This window comes from Eretmochelys imbricata, chromosome 3, assembly GCF_965152235.1.
Source record: "Eretmochelys imbricata isolate rEreImb1 chromosome 3, rEreImb1.hap1, whole genome shotgun sequence".
Lineage (NCBI taxonomy): Eukaryota > Metazoa > Chordata > Testudines > Cheloniidae > Eretmochelys > Eretmochelys imbricata.
This window is the reverse complement of record NC_135574.1, coordinates 39,197,782-39,215,875: the sequence shown is the minus strand read 5'-3', so window position 1 is coordinate 39,215,875 and position 18,094 is coordinate 39,197,782. Positions and strand designations below refer to the sequence as shown.

The 18,094-nt window shown below is 38.7% G+C and overlaps 1 protein-coding gene across 1 annotated transcript in view; it reads right to left on the bottom strand.

The window, feature by feature from the left end:
* Positions 1-1,162: 1,162 nt before the first annotated feature.
* SH3YL1 (SH3 and SYLF domain containing 1) overlaps positions 1,163-18,094 on the bottom strand; it is a 74,502-nt gene continuing 57,570 nt past the window's right edge. The window contains exon 10 of the mRNA XM_077811471.1: positions 1,163-1,362. Coding sequence (XP_077667597.1) covers positions 1,163-1,362 — 200 coding nt within the window. The remainder of the gene's footprint in view (positions 1,363-18,094) is intronic.

Here is an 18,094-nt window from a genome sequence, read left to right as displayed (position 1 = left end):
GATTTTTACCAAACCTTCCCCAGGAAGTGGGGTGCAAGGGTTGGGAGGATTTTGGGGGGAAAGATGTTTCCAAATGACGCTTTCCTAATAAAAATAAACCCCAGAAAAATGTTTTGTGGTGGCAGTGGAAGTCCAAGGGCAAAGGGTAAAATAGTTTGTACCTTGGGGAAGTTTTAACCTAAGCTGGTAAAAGTAAGCTTAGGAGGTTTTCATGCAGGTCCCCACATCTGTACCCTACAGTTCAGAGTGGGGAAGGAACCTTGACACGAGGATAACTGTACAACGAACTTTTTTGCTAACTTACATTCTAATGCATTCTAAAGCTTATCTGTGCAGAAGACAGATTTTTCAGGGAACTGAGGACCATCAGAACCCCCACCCCATTCTGCTTCAAATACAAGATGCACTTCTTCAACCTTGCCTCTTCTCTAATATAAAAACACACAATTTTAAAAAAAACCTACCAAACAAAACACTACAGTGCACACACAGTTCTCCCTCTAGGAAGAGGATGAGAGAAAGAATGAATCACAAACAGATATTAGTCAATTCTTTTAATGTACTATGGGAAACTGCTTGGATACTACAATGATTAGGGCTATATAAGAATCTGTATAGAATTATTTGTCCTATAACTAAATATACTGATATTAGACTTTTAAAAAAATATTTATCTAACCAGTACACCTTGGGATGAATGTATTAGAGATATGTAACTAAGATCATTCTTAAAAAATAACATCCAAAATGATACTTAAAAAAAAGGAAATTTCTTCTGTCATATATACCTTTTTCCACAATCTCCCCTGAAATAAATGCCCACACATTTTCTGAGAGACAAGGAAAACTACAGCTGAAAGGTAGCTTGAACAGAGTTTAATTAGAGAATATTTATTATGGATTAAGGAAAGAGAACATTAGAGACACAATAAGTTATTAAAAATCAAAATATTCTTCTAATATATCTTTATATTTATAATTTTTTCCATACAAAAATCAACTCCAAAAAAAGTTTGTTGTAATTGGAAGCAGAATAAAAACATTTTTTATAGGACAATTTGTTAAAAATAAAAATTGTAAATTGATTGTACATCATCCAGTGGATATTTCAGAAAAGAAGTTTAGGAAAAAAACCAAAACCATTAAGGCCATTGAGTGCATTTTAGTTACAGTTAGTGGTAACATAATTGGCTGGAAAGATGCCAGTTTGTCCTCGGATGCTTCCTTCCCACCAGTCAAACTGTGAATTTGTTTTGGTTTTGACAATTATTTTATCTCCAGCTTTGAAATTCAAGTCACCTGGTTGCTGTCCTTCAAACGAATAAAGTGCTGTCACTTCCATAGGTTTAGTCTCAGAATTCCCTAAAAAGAAAGATCAATTGAAGTTTTATTTTATTTTAAAAAGATTTTATTAACATGTTGAATTTCATGTACAGTATATTCTCAAATTCAGTATCCCTAAAAGATGGAAAGAACCACGAATGAGGGTAACAAATTCAGTGTATTATAGTTTTACACACACATACTCTCTTTCTCTCTAACTGCAGATGTGATGAAGCTCATTTTCAATACATTCTCAGACTGGTGTAAGAGCTCTAAGAGCTCAATACACAAATTGCTGGTCTTCCTCTTCAGGGGCTGAAGTCGACGTACTTAGATCAGCTTACCGTGGTGTCTTCACCGCGGTGAGTCGACTGCTGCTGCTTCCCCATCGACACTGCCTGAGCCTCTTGTGGTGCTGGAGTACAGGACTTGATGGGAGAGCGCTCGGGTGTCGATTTATCGCGTCTAGACTAGATGCGATAAATCGATCGCTGCCCGCCGATCTTTTTTGCTAACTTACATTCTAGTGCATTCTAAATTACACTCTAAACCTTATCTGTGCAGAAGACAGAGATTTTTCAGGGAACTAAGGACCAACCCCCACCCCATTCGGCTTCAAATACAAGATGCACTTCAACCTTGCCTCTTCTCTAATATAAAAACACACAATTTTTAAGAAAACCTACCAAACAAAACACTACGGTGCACACACAGTCCTCTCTCTAAGAAGAGGATGAGAGAAAAAACGAATCACATGCAACAGATATTAGTCAATTCTTTTAATGTACTACTGGAAAGTGCTTGGATACTACAATGATTAGGGCTATATAAGAATCTGTATAGAATTATTTGTCCTATAACTAAATATATTGATATTAGACTTGTAAAAAAAAATATTTATCTAACCAGTACACCTTGGTGCTGCCCGCCGATCCAGCGGGTAGTGAAGACATACCCTAAGACATAGCTGAACACAGTGTGCAAAATCTTAAGAGCTATTATGGAATAACCATAAGTGTCAGGTATATTTTTTTAAGCTCTGAGTTCAATCATATCCAAATAGCACCCCATCTCCCAAATAATATATGGGTCTTTTTCCCACGATATTGGGTCATTATTATACAATCAAATCTATCTATAAAATAAGACATCAGTATGTGTAAGAAGATGTACATAAGAGTTATTCCCTCTACCTAGGTGAGCCTTGCAATGGAATAATATGTATCTAAAATAAGGAATAATTCAGCAATTAAAGGAATTAAAACAAAATAGTAACACCAAAAACTGTTTTGTATGCAGACCATATTACATGAATATTATCTTACCTGAAAGTCTTTGACAAAATAAAAAGAAACTGAAGGTTTGAAAGAGTCCAGTTTGAAAGTAAATTACATAAAATCGGAAATTGTGGCCACTAGGGCTGTTGGTTAATTGCAGTTAACTCACGTGATTAACTCAAAAAAATTAATCATGATTAATCGCAGTTTTAATCACACTGTTAAACAATAGAATACCAATTGAAATTTATTACATGTTTTTGGATGGTTTTCTACATTTTCAAATATATCGATTTCAATTACAACACAGAATACAAAGTGTACAGTGCTCACTTTATATTATTTTTGTTACAAATATTTGCACTGTAAAAATGATAAACAAAAGAAATAGCATTTTTCAATTCACCTCATCCAAGTACTGTAGTACCATCTCTTTATTGTGAAAGTGCAACTTATAAATGTAGATTTTTTTTTGTCACATAACTGCACTCAAAAACAAAACAATGCAAAACTTTAGAGCCTACAAGTCCACTCAGTCCTACTTCCTGTTCAGCCACTCATTAAGACAAACAAGTTTGTGTACATTTACAGGAGATAATGCTGCCCACTTCTTATTTACAATGTCACCAGAAAGTGAGAAAGGGAGTTTGCCTGGGACTTTTGTAGCTGGCATTGCAAGGTATTTGCAAGATATGCTAAACATTCATATGCCCCTTTATGCTTCGGCCACCATTCCAGAGGACATGCTTCCATGCTGATGATGGTCATTAAAAAATAATGCACTAATTAAATTTGTGACTGAACTCTTTGCGGGAGAATTGTACATCTCCAGCTCTGTTTTACCAACATTCTGCCATATATGTCGAGTTATAGTAGTCTCAGATGATGACTCAGCACATGTTCATTTTAAGAACACATTTGACAAAATGCAAAGGTGGTACCAATGTGAGTTTTCTAAAGATAGCTACAGCACTCGACCCAAGGTTTAAGAATCTGAAGTGCCTTCCAAAATCTGAGAGGGAAGAGGCGTGGAGCTTGCTTTCAGAAGTCTTAAAAGAGTCAGATGCAGAAACTACAGAACCCAAATCACCAAAAAAAAAAAAAAAAAAAAATCAACCTTCTGCTCGTGGTATCTAACTCAGATGATGAAAATGAACATGCATTGGTCCGCACTGCTTTGGGTTGTTATCAAGCAGAACCCATCATCAGCATGGATGCATGTCCTCTGCAATGGTGGCTGAAGCATGAAGGGACACATGAATCTTTAGCATATCTGGCATGTAAATATCTTGAGACGCTGGCTACAACAGTGCCATGCGAATGCCTGTTCTCACTTTCAGATGACACTCTAAACAAGAAGCAGGCAGCCTTATCTCCTGCAAATGTAAACAAACTTGTTTGTTTAAACGATTGGCTGAATAAGAAGTAGGACTGAGTGGGCTTCTAGGCTCAAAAGTTTTATATTGTTTTATTGTGAATGCAGGATTCTTTGTACATAATTCTACATTAGTAAGTTCAACTTTCATGATAAAGAGATTGCACTACAGTACTTGTATTAGGTGAATTGAAAAATACTATTTATTGTGTTTTTTACCGTGAAAATATTTGTAATAAAAATAAATATAAAATGAGCACTGTACACTTCGTATTCTGTGTTGTAATTGAAATCAATATATTTGAAAATGTGGAAAACATCCAAAAATATTTAAATTATATTGTATTCTATTATTGTTTAACAGTGCGATTAATCACAATTAATTTTTTTAATCATTTGACAGCCCTTCTGGCCACTAATATTACACAGAAAAAGTAAAATCATGTAAGATCTCATAAATTGAAATGGATGCCTCATTTTGTGCAACTCTGAGGAATAAATATTCTAATCAACTTTGATAAATTGTAAGAAGTGATATCAAAATTAATAAATTAATAAAATATTGGCAAAACCGAACCCACTGAAAATGTCATGGTTAAGAATGGTGGCTACAATCAACATGGAACTGCTCCTTATACATGGTTTACTATTTCTAACTCTCCCTTTGGAAGTCCCCAGAATATTTTAAAATATCTGCTAAATACTATTTCTAACTTTGTAAGGAAGGATAAAGGCCATGAGACGTTTGAGCCAATTTGCTTGAGCCTGACTGTGATACCCTTACACACATTTGGTAGTACCTTACTCTGTAAATAGTCCAAATGATATGAATGGTTTTCACACCGAGTATCGTACTACTCAATGTGAGTAGGGTATCACATTCTGGCCTTTTATGGTCTGATTTTTACTGGTGACTTGAGAGGATGCCAAGGAAGTTAAAATTGGATTTTTGATGGAAAGTAAGACAGCTTTAATCAATCAGCTACCACAATACATTTTAGCACACGTCACTTAAAGAACATTTATAGCTTTAAAATGCCAGATTACCAGTGCAAACACGTACTACATGACAAAGCAATCAACAAAAGCACATTTACAATTCTGAGAGAAACTCACCAATTTTTTCAGTCAACATTCTGGTACTGAAATGACTCAAACCCCAATAAAATGATATTCTTAAGTATTTTTTCTACTTTAGAGGTTTCACATTCCTGAATGTTATGGTGGTTTAAAACATTGAAGGAATAAAAAGGGTAAAATAACTCAGAGGAAAAATAGAAATGCAAGTGTCACCTAACAAATTACATTTTGAAGAATTAAAACAGTTATAACTTCTTTGGAAAGGCAGTTCAAATTTAAATGTATAATTTTGTCTATTAAATGTAACAACAACACATTAGCATTGCTTATATGATCTACTCTTATAAATGTAGAACTCATGCTCTGAGCTCTTTCTCCAAACACTGTGTCATGTCTCATTTGCTATATATTTAATAATTTCCTCCCATTTCCCTGCTCGGTCTTTACAGTTTATAGTTAAACGTGTCATTGGGCACTGAATAGCACATTCAGAGTTTGTTAATGGAGACAGGTGATGCTATTGAGTAAAAGGAGACACCTCAAAGGGAATGGTTAACACCTACGTGGCCTCCACTGGGCCCCTTAATATCATTTGTATAACCCTGTTCCCACTGTAGTCAATGGCAAGACTCCTATTGACTTCAGTAGAAGCAGGATTAGCCCATAGGTTTTCTCCCTACTTGCTGTTTACATCATCTAAATACTTGTGGATAATTATCATATCTCTCCAGCACTGCTGTCATTGTTTAGCCAATGTATAAATATTTTAGTACTGTTAGGGTTCCCTTCCCACTCCGAACTCTAGGGTACAGTGTGGGGACCCGCATGAAAGACCCCCTAAGATTATTTCTACCAGCTTAGGTTAAAAACTTCCCCAAGGCACAAATCCTTCCTTGTCCTTGGATGGGTACTGCTGCCACCACCAAGTGAGTTAGACAAAGATTTAGGAAAAGAACCACTTGGAGTTCCTGTTTCCCTAAATATCCCCCCAATCCTCTTTATCCCCTTTCCTGAGGAGGCTGGAGAATAATCTACCAACCAAATAGGTAAACCAGATTCTTAAAAACAGAACTTTATTATAAAGAGAAAAAAAGTAAAAGCAGCTCCTCTGTAAAATCAGGATGGAAGGTAACTTTACAGGCTAATCAGATTCAAAACACAGAGGGCTCCCCTCTAGGCAAAACTTTAAAGTTACAAAAAAACAGGGATAAACCTACCTCTTAGCACAGGGAAAATTCACGAGCTAAAAACAAAAGATAATCTAATGTGCCTTGCCTTATTTACTTACTCTTTTTGCAATACTGAGACTCATTTTAGGATGATTTTAGGAGGAGTTTTCTGACCTGATGCTTCTCTGCTTCCCCAGGGAACACACAAACAAAAAGCACAAAAAAAGCCTCCCTCCCCCACATAGATTTGAAAGTATCTTCTTTCCCCATTGGTCCTTTTGGTCAGGTGCCAACAAGGTTATTTGAGCTTCTTAACCCCTTACAGGTAGGGAGGATTTCTAGGCTACCCTTAGCTGTACGGTTTTGACACGCCCCTCAAATCACAGACGGTTCTGAACAGCCTGTACCACACTGGCTGTGATTTCTTCCTGGAGCTCTAGGAGAAAACAGAGTTAATAAGACACATGCACCTCTAGATATACTACTGATTATATAAAAACTAACAATAATTTCCACATTTCAAGGACGATTTTAACCAGTTGATTCTGGGAAACTTTCATGGGAGAGAGCATCAGCCATCTTGTTAGAAGCTCCTGAAACGTGTTGTATTTCAAAATCAAAATCTTGGAGAGCTAAACTCCACTGAAGAAGTTTTTTGTTATTGTCCTTGATGGTATGAAGCCACTTCAGCGCAGCATGGTCGGTTTGCAGATGGAAACGCCATCCCCAAACGTGTGGGTGTAGCTTTTCCAGAGTGTATACAATGGCGTAACATTCCTTTTCGCTGACTGACCAGTGGCTTTCCCACTCAGACAGTTTTTTGCTGAGAAACACGAAGGATGGAATTCTTGATCCGGTCCTTCCTGCATTAAAACTGCTCCCACACCATGCTCGGATGCATCTGTGGTTACTAAGAAAGGTTTTTCAAAGTCTGGGGCCCTGAGCACAGGGTCAGACATGAGTGTCACTTTAAGCTGGTTAAAGGCCTTCTGACACTTTTTAGCCTTAACAGTTAGTCCTGCCTCTCGTATGCCTCAAAGACCTTCTGGAGATGCTCCAGGTGTTCTGCCCATGAGTCAGAAAATATGGCCACACTGTCAAAATAGGCAACTGCAGATTCTCCCAATACCGCTAGGACACTATATGCAAGTTTCTGGAAGGTGGCGGGTGCATTTTGCCGCCCGAAAAGGAGCACATTAAATTCATACAGCCCTACATGGGTGATGAAGGCTGATCTTTCCTTGGCAGATTCATCTAGTGGTACTTGCCAGTACCCCTTGATTAAATCTAAGGTAGAGATGAACTGGGCACATCCCAGTTTCTCCAATAGCTTATCTGTGTGAGGCATTGGATAGTTGTCTGGCAAGTCACAGCATTTAGCTTACGGTAGTCCATGCAAAAGTGTATTTCCCCATCTGGTTTGGGAACTAGAACCACTGGAGATGACCATGCACTGTTAGAGGGGCAGATTACACTCATCTGTAGCATGTCCTGGATCTCCCGTTCTATAGCAGTTTTAGCTTAAGGAGACACCCCGTAAGGTTGAGCTCTAATTGGGCGAGCATAACCTGTGTCAATGGAGTGGTATGCCTGTTTGGCTGAGAACATTGGCGCACAGCTCCTTGATCTGCTGTTGCTGCATATGTCCGAGGGTCATTGGAAGGTTCACCTCTTCCACGCCACAGTCACTTTTTTCTTCATAGCAGACACCTTCAGGCCACTCAGCGTCATCTCCTCCCTGAGCTGTAAACTGACAAACCTTTAATTCTCTGGAATAAAAGGGCTTTAGAGAATTAACATGGTACACCTTAGGCTTTAAGTTTGAGGTGGGGGATGCTATGAGATAGTTAACAGCTCCCAGGTGCTCTTGGACCGTGAATGGCCCTTCCCACGACGCTTCCATCTTATGGTCCTGGAGCGCCTTCGAGACCATGACCTGGTCCCCTACTTTGAAGGAACGCTCTCTGTCATGTTTATCATACCAGGCTTTTTGCTCTTCCTGAGAATCTTTTAGGTTTTCTCTAGCAAAAGCTAAAGAGGTTCAGAGGGTGTTTTGTAGGTTGTAGACAAAGTCCAGAATGTTACTTCCTGGAGAAGGCGTAAAACCCTCCCATTGCTGTTTCACCAACTGTAATGGCCCCTTAACCTTGCAGCCATAAACAAGTTGAAATGGTGAAAACCCTAAACTGGGACACGGTACAGCCATGTAGGCCACAAGCAACTGCTGCAACACTAGTTCCCAATTGTTGGAGTGCTCATTCATGTATTTACGTATCATTGCCCCCAAAATTCCATTAAACTTCTCCACCATGCCATTTGTTTGATGATGGTAAGGTGTGGCAACCAAGTGGTTCACCCTATGAGTTTCCCACAGGCTTTTCATGGTCCCTGCCAGGAAATTAGTTCCTGAATCCGTAAGGATATCAGAGGGCCAGCCTAACTGGCAAAAATGTCTGTTAGTGCCTGGCACACACTTTTAGCCCTGGTGTTCCTTAGAGCTACTGCTTCTGGCCATTGGGTGGCAAAATCCATGACAGTCAGTATGTACTGCTTTCCTCTGGGTATCTTTTTCGGGAAAGGACCCAGAATATCCACAACTACTTGCTGAAATGGAATCTCAGTTATGGGGAGTGGCTGGAGAGGGGCTTTGACCTGGTATGGGGTTTTCTCACTCTTTGGCATACCTCACAAGACTGGACATAAGTAGAAACGTCCTTGCCCATTCCCTCCCAGTGGAATAACCTCCCCAAATGGTCTTTGGTCCTTTTCACCCCAGCATGATCACTAGGATGATCGTGGGCTAAGCTCAAGAGCTTTACCCAGTACTTAGTTGGAACAATCAACTGTCTTTGAGGATGCTAGTCCTCCTGGTGCCCACTAGAAAGAGTTTCCTTGTATAAACGTCCTCTTTCTACAACAAACCAGGATCGATTAGAAGAGCTGAGAGGCGGTGAGTTGCTCCATGCCACCATCCAAGCTCCTTGGAGGCTTTCATCTGCTTCCTGTTTGGCCTGGAACTGTTCCCTTGATGCTGGAGACATCAGTTCCTCACTGGATTGTGGACTTGTGCTTGGTCCCTCTGGAAGCGATGCAGGTGATGGGGCTGTTTCCATGGACTGTGAACCGCTCTCTGCTGGTGCACTAGGTTGTGTTTCAGGCTCCAGCTGAGCCTCTTGCATAGGTTTATCTGCTGCTGCCAGGGCAGGCTCGATGGTGCTAGTACTTTTAATCTTTCCTCATAAATTAATCCTTCCAACCTCCTCATGATTTTTGTTGCTCTTAACTCCCTGAGCTCTGACTCTGGACAGCTTTACACAAAATAGTTGCACTGGTTTAACTAAAATCAGTTTTTAAATTGAATTAATGAAACAAGTGCAAACCCTCTGTGTGAACACACCTAAATCAATACTCAAATGGCTCAGTTCAATAAAGTTTATCTCAGGGAGTTCAGAGAAGAGCAAGAAAAATTATTAGGAGGTTGGATGGGTGGACTGACTGAAGAGGAAAGATTAAATAAACATTGACCAACCAATGACAACAGGGTTGGAAAGACATGATAATTGATAATTCCTAGGGAGGAAGTTCATGGCCACATCCTACTTTCACTGAAGTTGATGGGAGTCTTGCCACTGACTTCAGTGGGAGCAATACTGATTTCTTAGTAAGTGTGGCATAAGGGAATACCAGAAATTGCCTCTTTCCTGGCTGAAGTTGCAGTGACCTCTGAAACGCTGTGCCGATAGAAATTTATGTCCGCGGGTGTGGATATTCACAGATATAAATTGGTATCTGCCGAACTGCAGGCTTTCCCGGGAACCGCAGTGGTGAAAAGAGCAGAATGTGGGGCAGTCATTCCCAGGAGCCAACGCCCCGTGCTGGCAGATTAGGGGTCTGGAACACATGAGTTATGAGGAGAGGCTGAGGGAACTGGGATTGTTTAGTCTGAAGAAGAGAAGAATGAGGGGGGATTTGATAGCTGCTTTCAACTAACTGAGAGGTAGTTCCAGAGAGGATGGTTCTAGACTATTCTCAGTGGTGGAAGAGGACAGGACAAGGAGTAATGGTCTCAAGTTGCAGTGGGGGAGGTTTAGGTTGGATATTAGGAAAAACTTTTTCACTAGGAGGGTGGTGAAACACTGGAATGCGTTGCCTAGGGAGGTGGTGGAATCTCCTTCCTTAGAAGTTTTTAAGGTCAGGCTTGACAAAGCCCTGGCTGGGATGATTTAATTGGGTATGGGTCCTGCTTTTGAGCAGAGGGTTGGACTAGATGACCTCCTGAGGTCCCTTCCAACCCTGATATTCTATGATTCTATGAAGCTGACTAATTAAACACAGCCTTATTCTCCATACCCATCATAACCTAGCTGATCAACACTGCCATCAGCTAGAACTGTTAAATTCTGTCAGCTACTTCTGGTTTTGCTCCCAGCCTGCCTCACCAGACCTACTCACACAGAGCAAAGGCAGACAGGCTGAGCAGCAGGGGATGTAAACTGGGCCTTTAAGGGACACAAAGGCTGAGCAGGGCTGTCAGGGGAGAGAAGCAGGAGGAGGAGTGCAAGGAAGCTAAAATGTGAGAGCTATGCTGTGCAAGATGGGCTGGAGTCTATGTAGGGGAAGAGGAACTCTGGAAGGTAGAGAGGACGCAGTATGTATGCACCACTACCTCAACTCTTACTGACAAAACCATCCCTTACCTCTGGCCCTTTAGAACTCTTCACTGGGCCTCTGCCCCACAACCCTTCCTGGCTGTCCCTGACATACCACCTGAGCTGGCTGCATGCTATCCAGCTGGTCCAACTCCAAACTGCACCCAGAGAATGTCTGTATCTGCTGGTGCCTCATACCATCCACTTCCTCACCCTTATGTCCAGCCCTGATACAAGTGATGGTACCTGTTGCCACCTAATAAAGGCAAAGAACCCCAGTGGGCCAGCTTGTACTCCACTCTGGTTCCATGGCCCACCAGGGAAATTAGATGGCAGCTCTTCCTTGGAGCCATGAGCACAAGTGTGTACCTGGTCTGGTTTATGAACTCTCCCAACAGCTGTCCCTTTTGTGATGAGAGGGAGACCCTGGAGCACATCTATGTAGAATGCATCAGGTTGCAGTGCCTCATCTGGCTCCTCCAGAACCTTACTGAGGTTCTGGCTGCATTTCTCCCAAAGTCCTGACTTATGCATACCACATCTTTGGCCCCACAAAATATTGGGACCACCTCATCAACCTACTTCTGGCGCTGGCCAAGATGGTCATCCATCATATCAGGAGGAGGAAGTTGGACAAGGGTCAGGGAGAGCTTTGTGACTGTGGGACCTATTTCTGGTCCCTTATCCAATCATGCCTGCAGGCAGAGTTCATCTGGGCAGTATCCATTGACTCCCTAAATGCCTTTGAGGAACACAGGGCACTTTCGGGAGGTTTCTGCTCCGTGCCCTCATCTGCTATTTTTAACCTTTGACCTCACACCCTTCCTGTTTTCTCCTTTGATGTCCCCTGTCTGGAACTTGGACTTAGTGGTTCCTCTCCCTTCGATGAGGGGCAGGGCATTTAATTTTGGGCAGATCTAGGACTTCAAAAAGTACTAAATTCTGTGCATTTTAAGAAGTGCTATATGTGATGATGTAAACTGTGAGGAAACATCTTAAACTTGTTTTTCCTCTTAATTTCCATTGGACAGAATATGGTTTGAATATCTACTGCACTATATATTAGTTTGATCAATATGATATAGACATAAAACACTGATATACTACAGTGGAGAATATATGTTTTATATTTCACAAACTCAATTGTAATAAAGTATTCTAAAGTTTACTGTCAAAGTTAACACTGTTCATTTTATAGTGGAAAAATGAAGATTTCTGAATACATGAAAACCTTTGAAACAGGACTGCATTTCTTAAAACATCAAATTTCCAGCTCACACAAGATGGTGCTACAGTGCTACGTTCAGCATCGGATGTCTAGATCATTGAGACTTTTGGATCTAATACATTAAAGCTTGCAGATGAAATAATGGCTAATTATATTACAAAAACTCTCTATTTTAATTAGACTATTTTCATGCATATACTATCCCAACAGTTCACTTTTCAAATTAGGAGTTCTTTGAGTTAATATAAGATCCTATACTAATGGAAGAAAAAAAATCCACAAGATTCAGCTTATTTTTAACTGTAAAAGAAAGGAAAGACTGGGCGGCACTGTACAATGAGCAGGACACCACCTGCAATAAAGACTTAAGTCCTGTGCAGATACATAGAACCCCATGCAACCAAGAACCAAGTATTTGGTTCACACAAGCCTGAAAGTCAAAAACTCATTTTAATCAGCATAAAGAAAATATTTGCACATAGACCTGTGTACCAAAAACTCAGAGTTTCACACAGCTTTCCTTGTCAAATATTTTCCTCATTTCTTTTAGTGCTAGAGACTAACTCGAATACTACTTATTCTCCACCTAAAGTCATGATCTCGGATTCAAATCTTTACAAAAAATAAAAGAATGTTTTAAACCAGAAGAAATACAAAATTCAACACACACAGGATTATCTTGAAGTAAGATGTTTTCTTTGAGGAGTCTGAAGGTTTTTAATGGGCAATTGTTCAAGACTTTTGGATGGCCTTTAGTATGTGTGAATAGTGTTTTTGTTGCTGAAGTCAGTCTTGAGAAACAGCACTCAAGTTATTAACCTCTACCTCCTCTAGTGTTATGAGAGAAGAGGACTCAAATGGCTGGCCCACATGTTTAGTATGCACATTTGTGTTTAAACAAAGTTAATTGTGTCTCCAGCATCAGGGATAAGAGCCGTGCAGAGCACTGAACCACACAATCTCATCCCAAAGTGTCCAGGTATAGGAAAGCTGCAGTGGAATACCCCATTAGCCAAACAGTGGCCTACAAAAACAGGAAATGTGGGACCAGCAATCTATGCCCTCGTGTGCCAAAGAAATAAATAATTTTCACAAAAGTAGACCTGTTATACTAAGCTTATACCATGCATAATCTTTTAACCACACTATTTCCTATTCTACTGAGCAAACAGAAATTTCTGTATCAAAACAGAATTAGCAAAAAGCCCAACATTTTCTGATTTTGCTCTAATGGGCAAAAATTTTCAAGTGGTTATCAAGTGTTATCAATTGCATTTATTGCATGAATGTGGACTTTCACAGATTTCTAGTAGTGTAACATGCTTTCTTATGTGCCAGTATTAGGATTTAGATCTTCTGTGCACTGTAACCACTAGAAGGTGGTAATCACACCAATTCAAACATGTCCAACATTCCATCCAGTAGAAGACAGGGTACAAAACACTGAGGGAGAACAGATGGAAAACAGGCACTGTGGTAGATGTAGAGTACAAACAGACAGAAAAAAGCATGGGCAGAACATGAACAGTAATTCAAAATGGAAAAATGCAAGCTAATACATCCAGAGAAAATTAATGCATAATATTGTTATTCTGTGGGAGAAAGGAACTTGGGAAAGCATAATAACTGAGAGACCTAGGGGCTACAATGCAGAGCAAATTTTATGTGCGTTCACAATGCCGTATAGCTGTGACTTCAGGCTGAGTAAGTAAAAGCATCACATCATGGTATATGGCAATATCAATCCTTCTGGTCAACTGCCCCTGAAATAATCTTATCTGGCCTGCGACATACAGGAGGCCAGACCAGATCACCATAGTGATCTCTTCTGGCCTTAAACTGTTTGAATAATTCTATTGTAACAGAATTCTATAAAACTGATTAAGTATAAAGCTATTTACTTACTAAGACCTAAGTTCAAGGAGTTAAAAACTGCTTCCCCTACTAGTGCTGATGACTTCTTGAACAGTTGACCAGAGTATTCCTTGTCTTGCTTTTTCTATTCCATATAAGCTCTTATACCGTGATCACCACAGTATCTGTATCAGTTATTTCGCCCACTGTCACAGTTCAGAACTCAGTGAAGCAATGATTTTCAATTATAATCTACAAATCTTCATTTAAAAATTTACAAATAAGTAGGTTTTAAGTCTACATTTGCATTCCGTTAATTAGCCAGGATATTCAACAACTTTTTGTATTTTTTAAGATAGCATTTCAGATCACCTTCAGCAATTACTCAGAGAGCAATACTGACACTAAAGTAGCATTAAAATCTATTTTTTCCATTACTGTAACATCACTACTAAATATTGTGGATCTTTTCATTATAGTAATAGACTGTAATTCAATCTCATTGACAGCATCCCAGGAATCCAATTATTTCAAGTATTACAAATAAGATTTCTTTTCTAATGTATCTCATTTAGTTGAAAGCAAAGTGAAGAAATATACCAAAAGTAGCTTTTAAAAGCTCAAAGGTTTATTGCAAAAGTTGATATTATTGTAATACCTGTGGTAAAGATAAACGAAACAATCCACAGTTCTCCTTAGGATTTCAGAAAAAAAATGTCAAAAAATCTCAGCCTATGTAAAATCTTTAACACTCTTTTCTTGATGTAGTTGGCAATTTAATGGATTTAAAAAATGCCATTTGGGTAGATACACTAGGGCTAGTGACAAAAGATTAGAGATACTTTTGGGACTAGGGCAAATTTCTAATCAGCTGTATTACTGAAGGAAGTCTAGTTAGTCTTAAATACTGCTTTCCTAGGTGAAGAGTAGACTTTTAATTTTACCTTCTTCCTGCCCTTACTTGAAAGATTAGGAAAAAGCATCACTAGCCTCCTACAATACATAGTTCTGAATTGCCATTTTAGCATGTATAAATATTCTGAAGAAATACTATATACTGACTACATGGCACTTTGCCAAAATGTTTGAAAAAAACCCCAAAACCAAAATTCAGACAACAAGAAATCAGCTAATATATTATGTTATCAGATTTCTCTAGAGCCACACAACTAATTTCACATATTTTACCTTTTGTAAATTAGATACAATACATTAAGTACTGCCCTGCTCCCAAAACATATTCTTGTATTGGAATGTGTGCTGTGATTTACTAGTAACCATTTAATATTTTTAATCAAAACATTATTAAAAATGCTGAGACAAAAGTTAAAAATGCACACAATTTCAGATTTCTGAATAAATGCATTTACTTCAGATATTTAACAAAATACAAGCTTTCCATTACATTCATGAATCATATTTTCTAATTCTAGCATGTCCTGACCTCAATCTCTTTATATCTTATAATCAGCTAGCTCAGAATACTATATGTGGTTTATGAGGTATTTGCTCCAATATGACCAACTGAGTCACACATGTTACATATTTTTGCTCAGTTTATCACAACATAAGCCAAAAAGTATTTGATTATTTGACTTACTGCATACAACCTAAGAATACTGTGGTCCTAGTAAAAGTGAATCCCAAATTAAAGAGAGTCTGAAATAGTTTCCTGGGATTTCCTACTTTGTTATTAGTATTAACATACAGTTCTTAACGGCAACAAAATTAATACTGAGGGACCACGAAATGGATTTTTATTATTCCTGTAACTAAATATAAACATGTCACAAGCCTGGCCAGGAAACCACAAAAATAGATCAGGCTTGGATAAAACCTTTAAAAACTAAGTACTTTCCAGTGGTTAACTCCCGAATGTTTACTAAATTTGTACACATGTCACTAAGGCTTATGATAGATATGCCACATTATCCCTCTGTGTAAGGATCTTCTAAAACAAATATCTATTAGTCACTTTGAGCTGGCTTGTTGCTTTTACAGGTTATAATCTGCTATAAATTCCTCCACATATTACTATAAAAAGGAAGAAGATACTACTGTATAGGTTTGTGTGTGAACACTTCTACTTCCATCATGAAGTGCTACTGTTTGATTCTGACATATATTTGTCCTTTCCTCGAGGGTAGATTTATTATTCTAATAATATTACGTTTTCCATAATTCTCCTTTTTAGTCCCAATTTAATATGCAGTTTACCCAAATACAGACATATGTCCTATTTAAGTGCCTATATACATAGGTACAAATTAATGTTATGAATAGCAATAATTTTATTAACATATTAAGTAGTGATACTAAATATTTGATTCAACTTTCACTGAATTATTGTTATTAGTAGCTAATCATCATCCTATTTCAAAAATGTCTGCTCTGTTGCACCTTGAAATTATACAACAGAGATGACAAATTTATTTACAAAATTAAATGGAACCAGTACATCTCCTATTCCACAGTAAATTGTAGACAGTGAGTAGCAACAACAGAGGGGAATGACAGAAAAAGGTCTAGTTAATATGCCTACTATACATGGCATGGTTTCGATTTTTATATAGCACTCTGTAGGCCTAAATCTATTCTCATACTTATGTTAATCAGAAGTAAATACACTGAGATCACTAGTTTTTTACAACCAATATAATTCTATTGTGCATGAGAGAAAATTCAGACCCATCATTTTTGAAATACCTATCATCCTTGATTCTATAAATAGGTACATCCTGATCATGTTAACAGCCTCTTTCTGAATACTGCACAGACCTAATCTTATGAATTCTCATTCACAATTCTGTTTAATCAAAATGCCTGTGTCTCCCTCAGCTTAAGAAAGAGATATGCTGGATTTTTCAAGTGTTTTAGACTTTTCCCTAAGATCTCTAGAAAACCAGTCTTCTACCATAGTGATTACCACATTTCTGATCCAGATAAAACTGCTTAAATCTCAAATAGTCATCTAAGCTGCACCTGTTGCCATGCAAATGTATCTGCATTTCAATTTTGACCAATCTTAGTTAGTACAATTTGAAGCCACCATTTAAAATTTCTTGGGCCAGAACGGAGAGAGAAAAAACCATTCCTCTCAGAGTAACACTGCTAAATTGACTGTGTTCTGTAAAGATGAAAATTCTCAAGGGCATGCCCCCTCAGGATACAAGATGAAACTCCAGATATCACATGCTACAAAATCTGGTGCAAAACAGGCACTCCCTGACATTTTTTGCTTTGAGGAGGCAAAAGACTTAGGTAGAGTGGACCTTAGCCATGTTTGCGATCAAAATTCTGAAGTCCTGTGAGGAGACTGCCAGCAACACAGAATTTGCAGACACTTGCGTCTCTCCCATGGTGGCCTTTGTCACTGTGAAAGTATTTCTACAGTGTGGAACAAGATGAATGAGAATAAATAGATGAACACTGGATCCCTGGTTAAATCTCTTCCCAGTCAGCTCTGAGACTTGCCAAGACAGTGCCAGTGTTGTCATACATAGGATAGGTGAGCTGAAAATGAATGCTGGAGCAAGTGAAATAAAAAGAGTGTCATCTAGCCCCTTGTGGAGAAAGCCTACTTTCGAATTTCAGGACTGTGGAACTTCTGGGAAAAGAGTATTACTGTCTCTAAGGTTCTAAATACAAATGTTGCCTATATCAAACTTGTAATGTACTTCATCAACACCACCAGTACATGTAATTTGAGGTATCTGTGAATGGAAAAATTACAATGCTCTCAAAGATCCACATCACATTTGGTCTTCCCTCTGAATTTGCCCAGTAGCATCACCTAGGAGAACCATTTCAGCTATATCCCAGACACTGTGATGTCTGTGAATAGACTTGATCTTGACAAAAAATATAGAAAGGCTGCTGATTTTGAAATAAAATTGGTTCAGAGTAAATTTAAAGAACAAGTGGCTACTAACTGTAATTCTTCATCAGGCTTTTCAAAATTTAAATGCCAGTGATTAGAAGCTATTTTCCCCAATATAAATGCAATTATGATTTTCACCACCCCAAGCACAGTAAATACCAGAACTTTCCAATCCACGTGTAAAGTCATGATCAGGATCTTATGACAATGGAGGTTTTCCTGGAAGGTTTCAGGATAACCAGACAAGTAATTTGTGAGA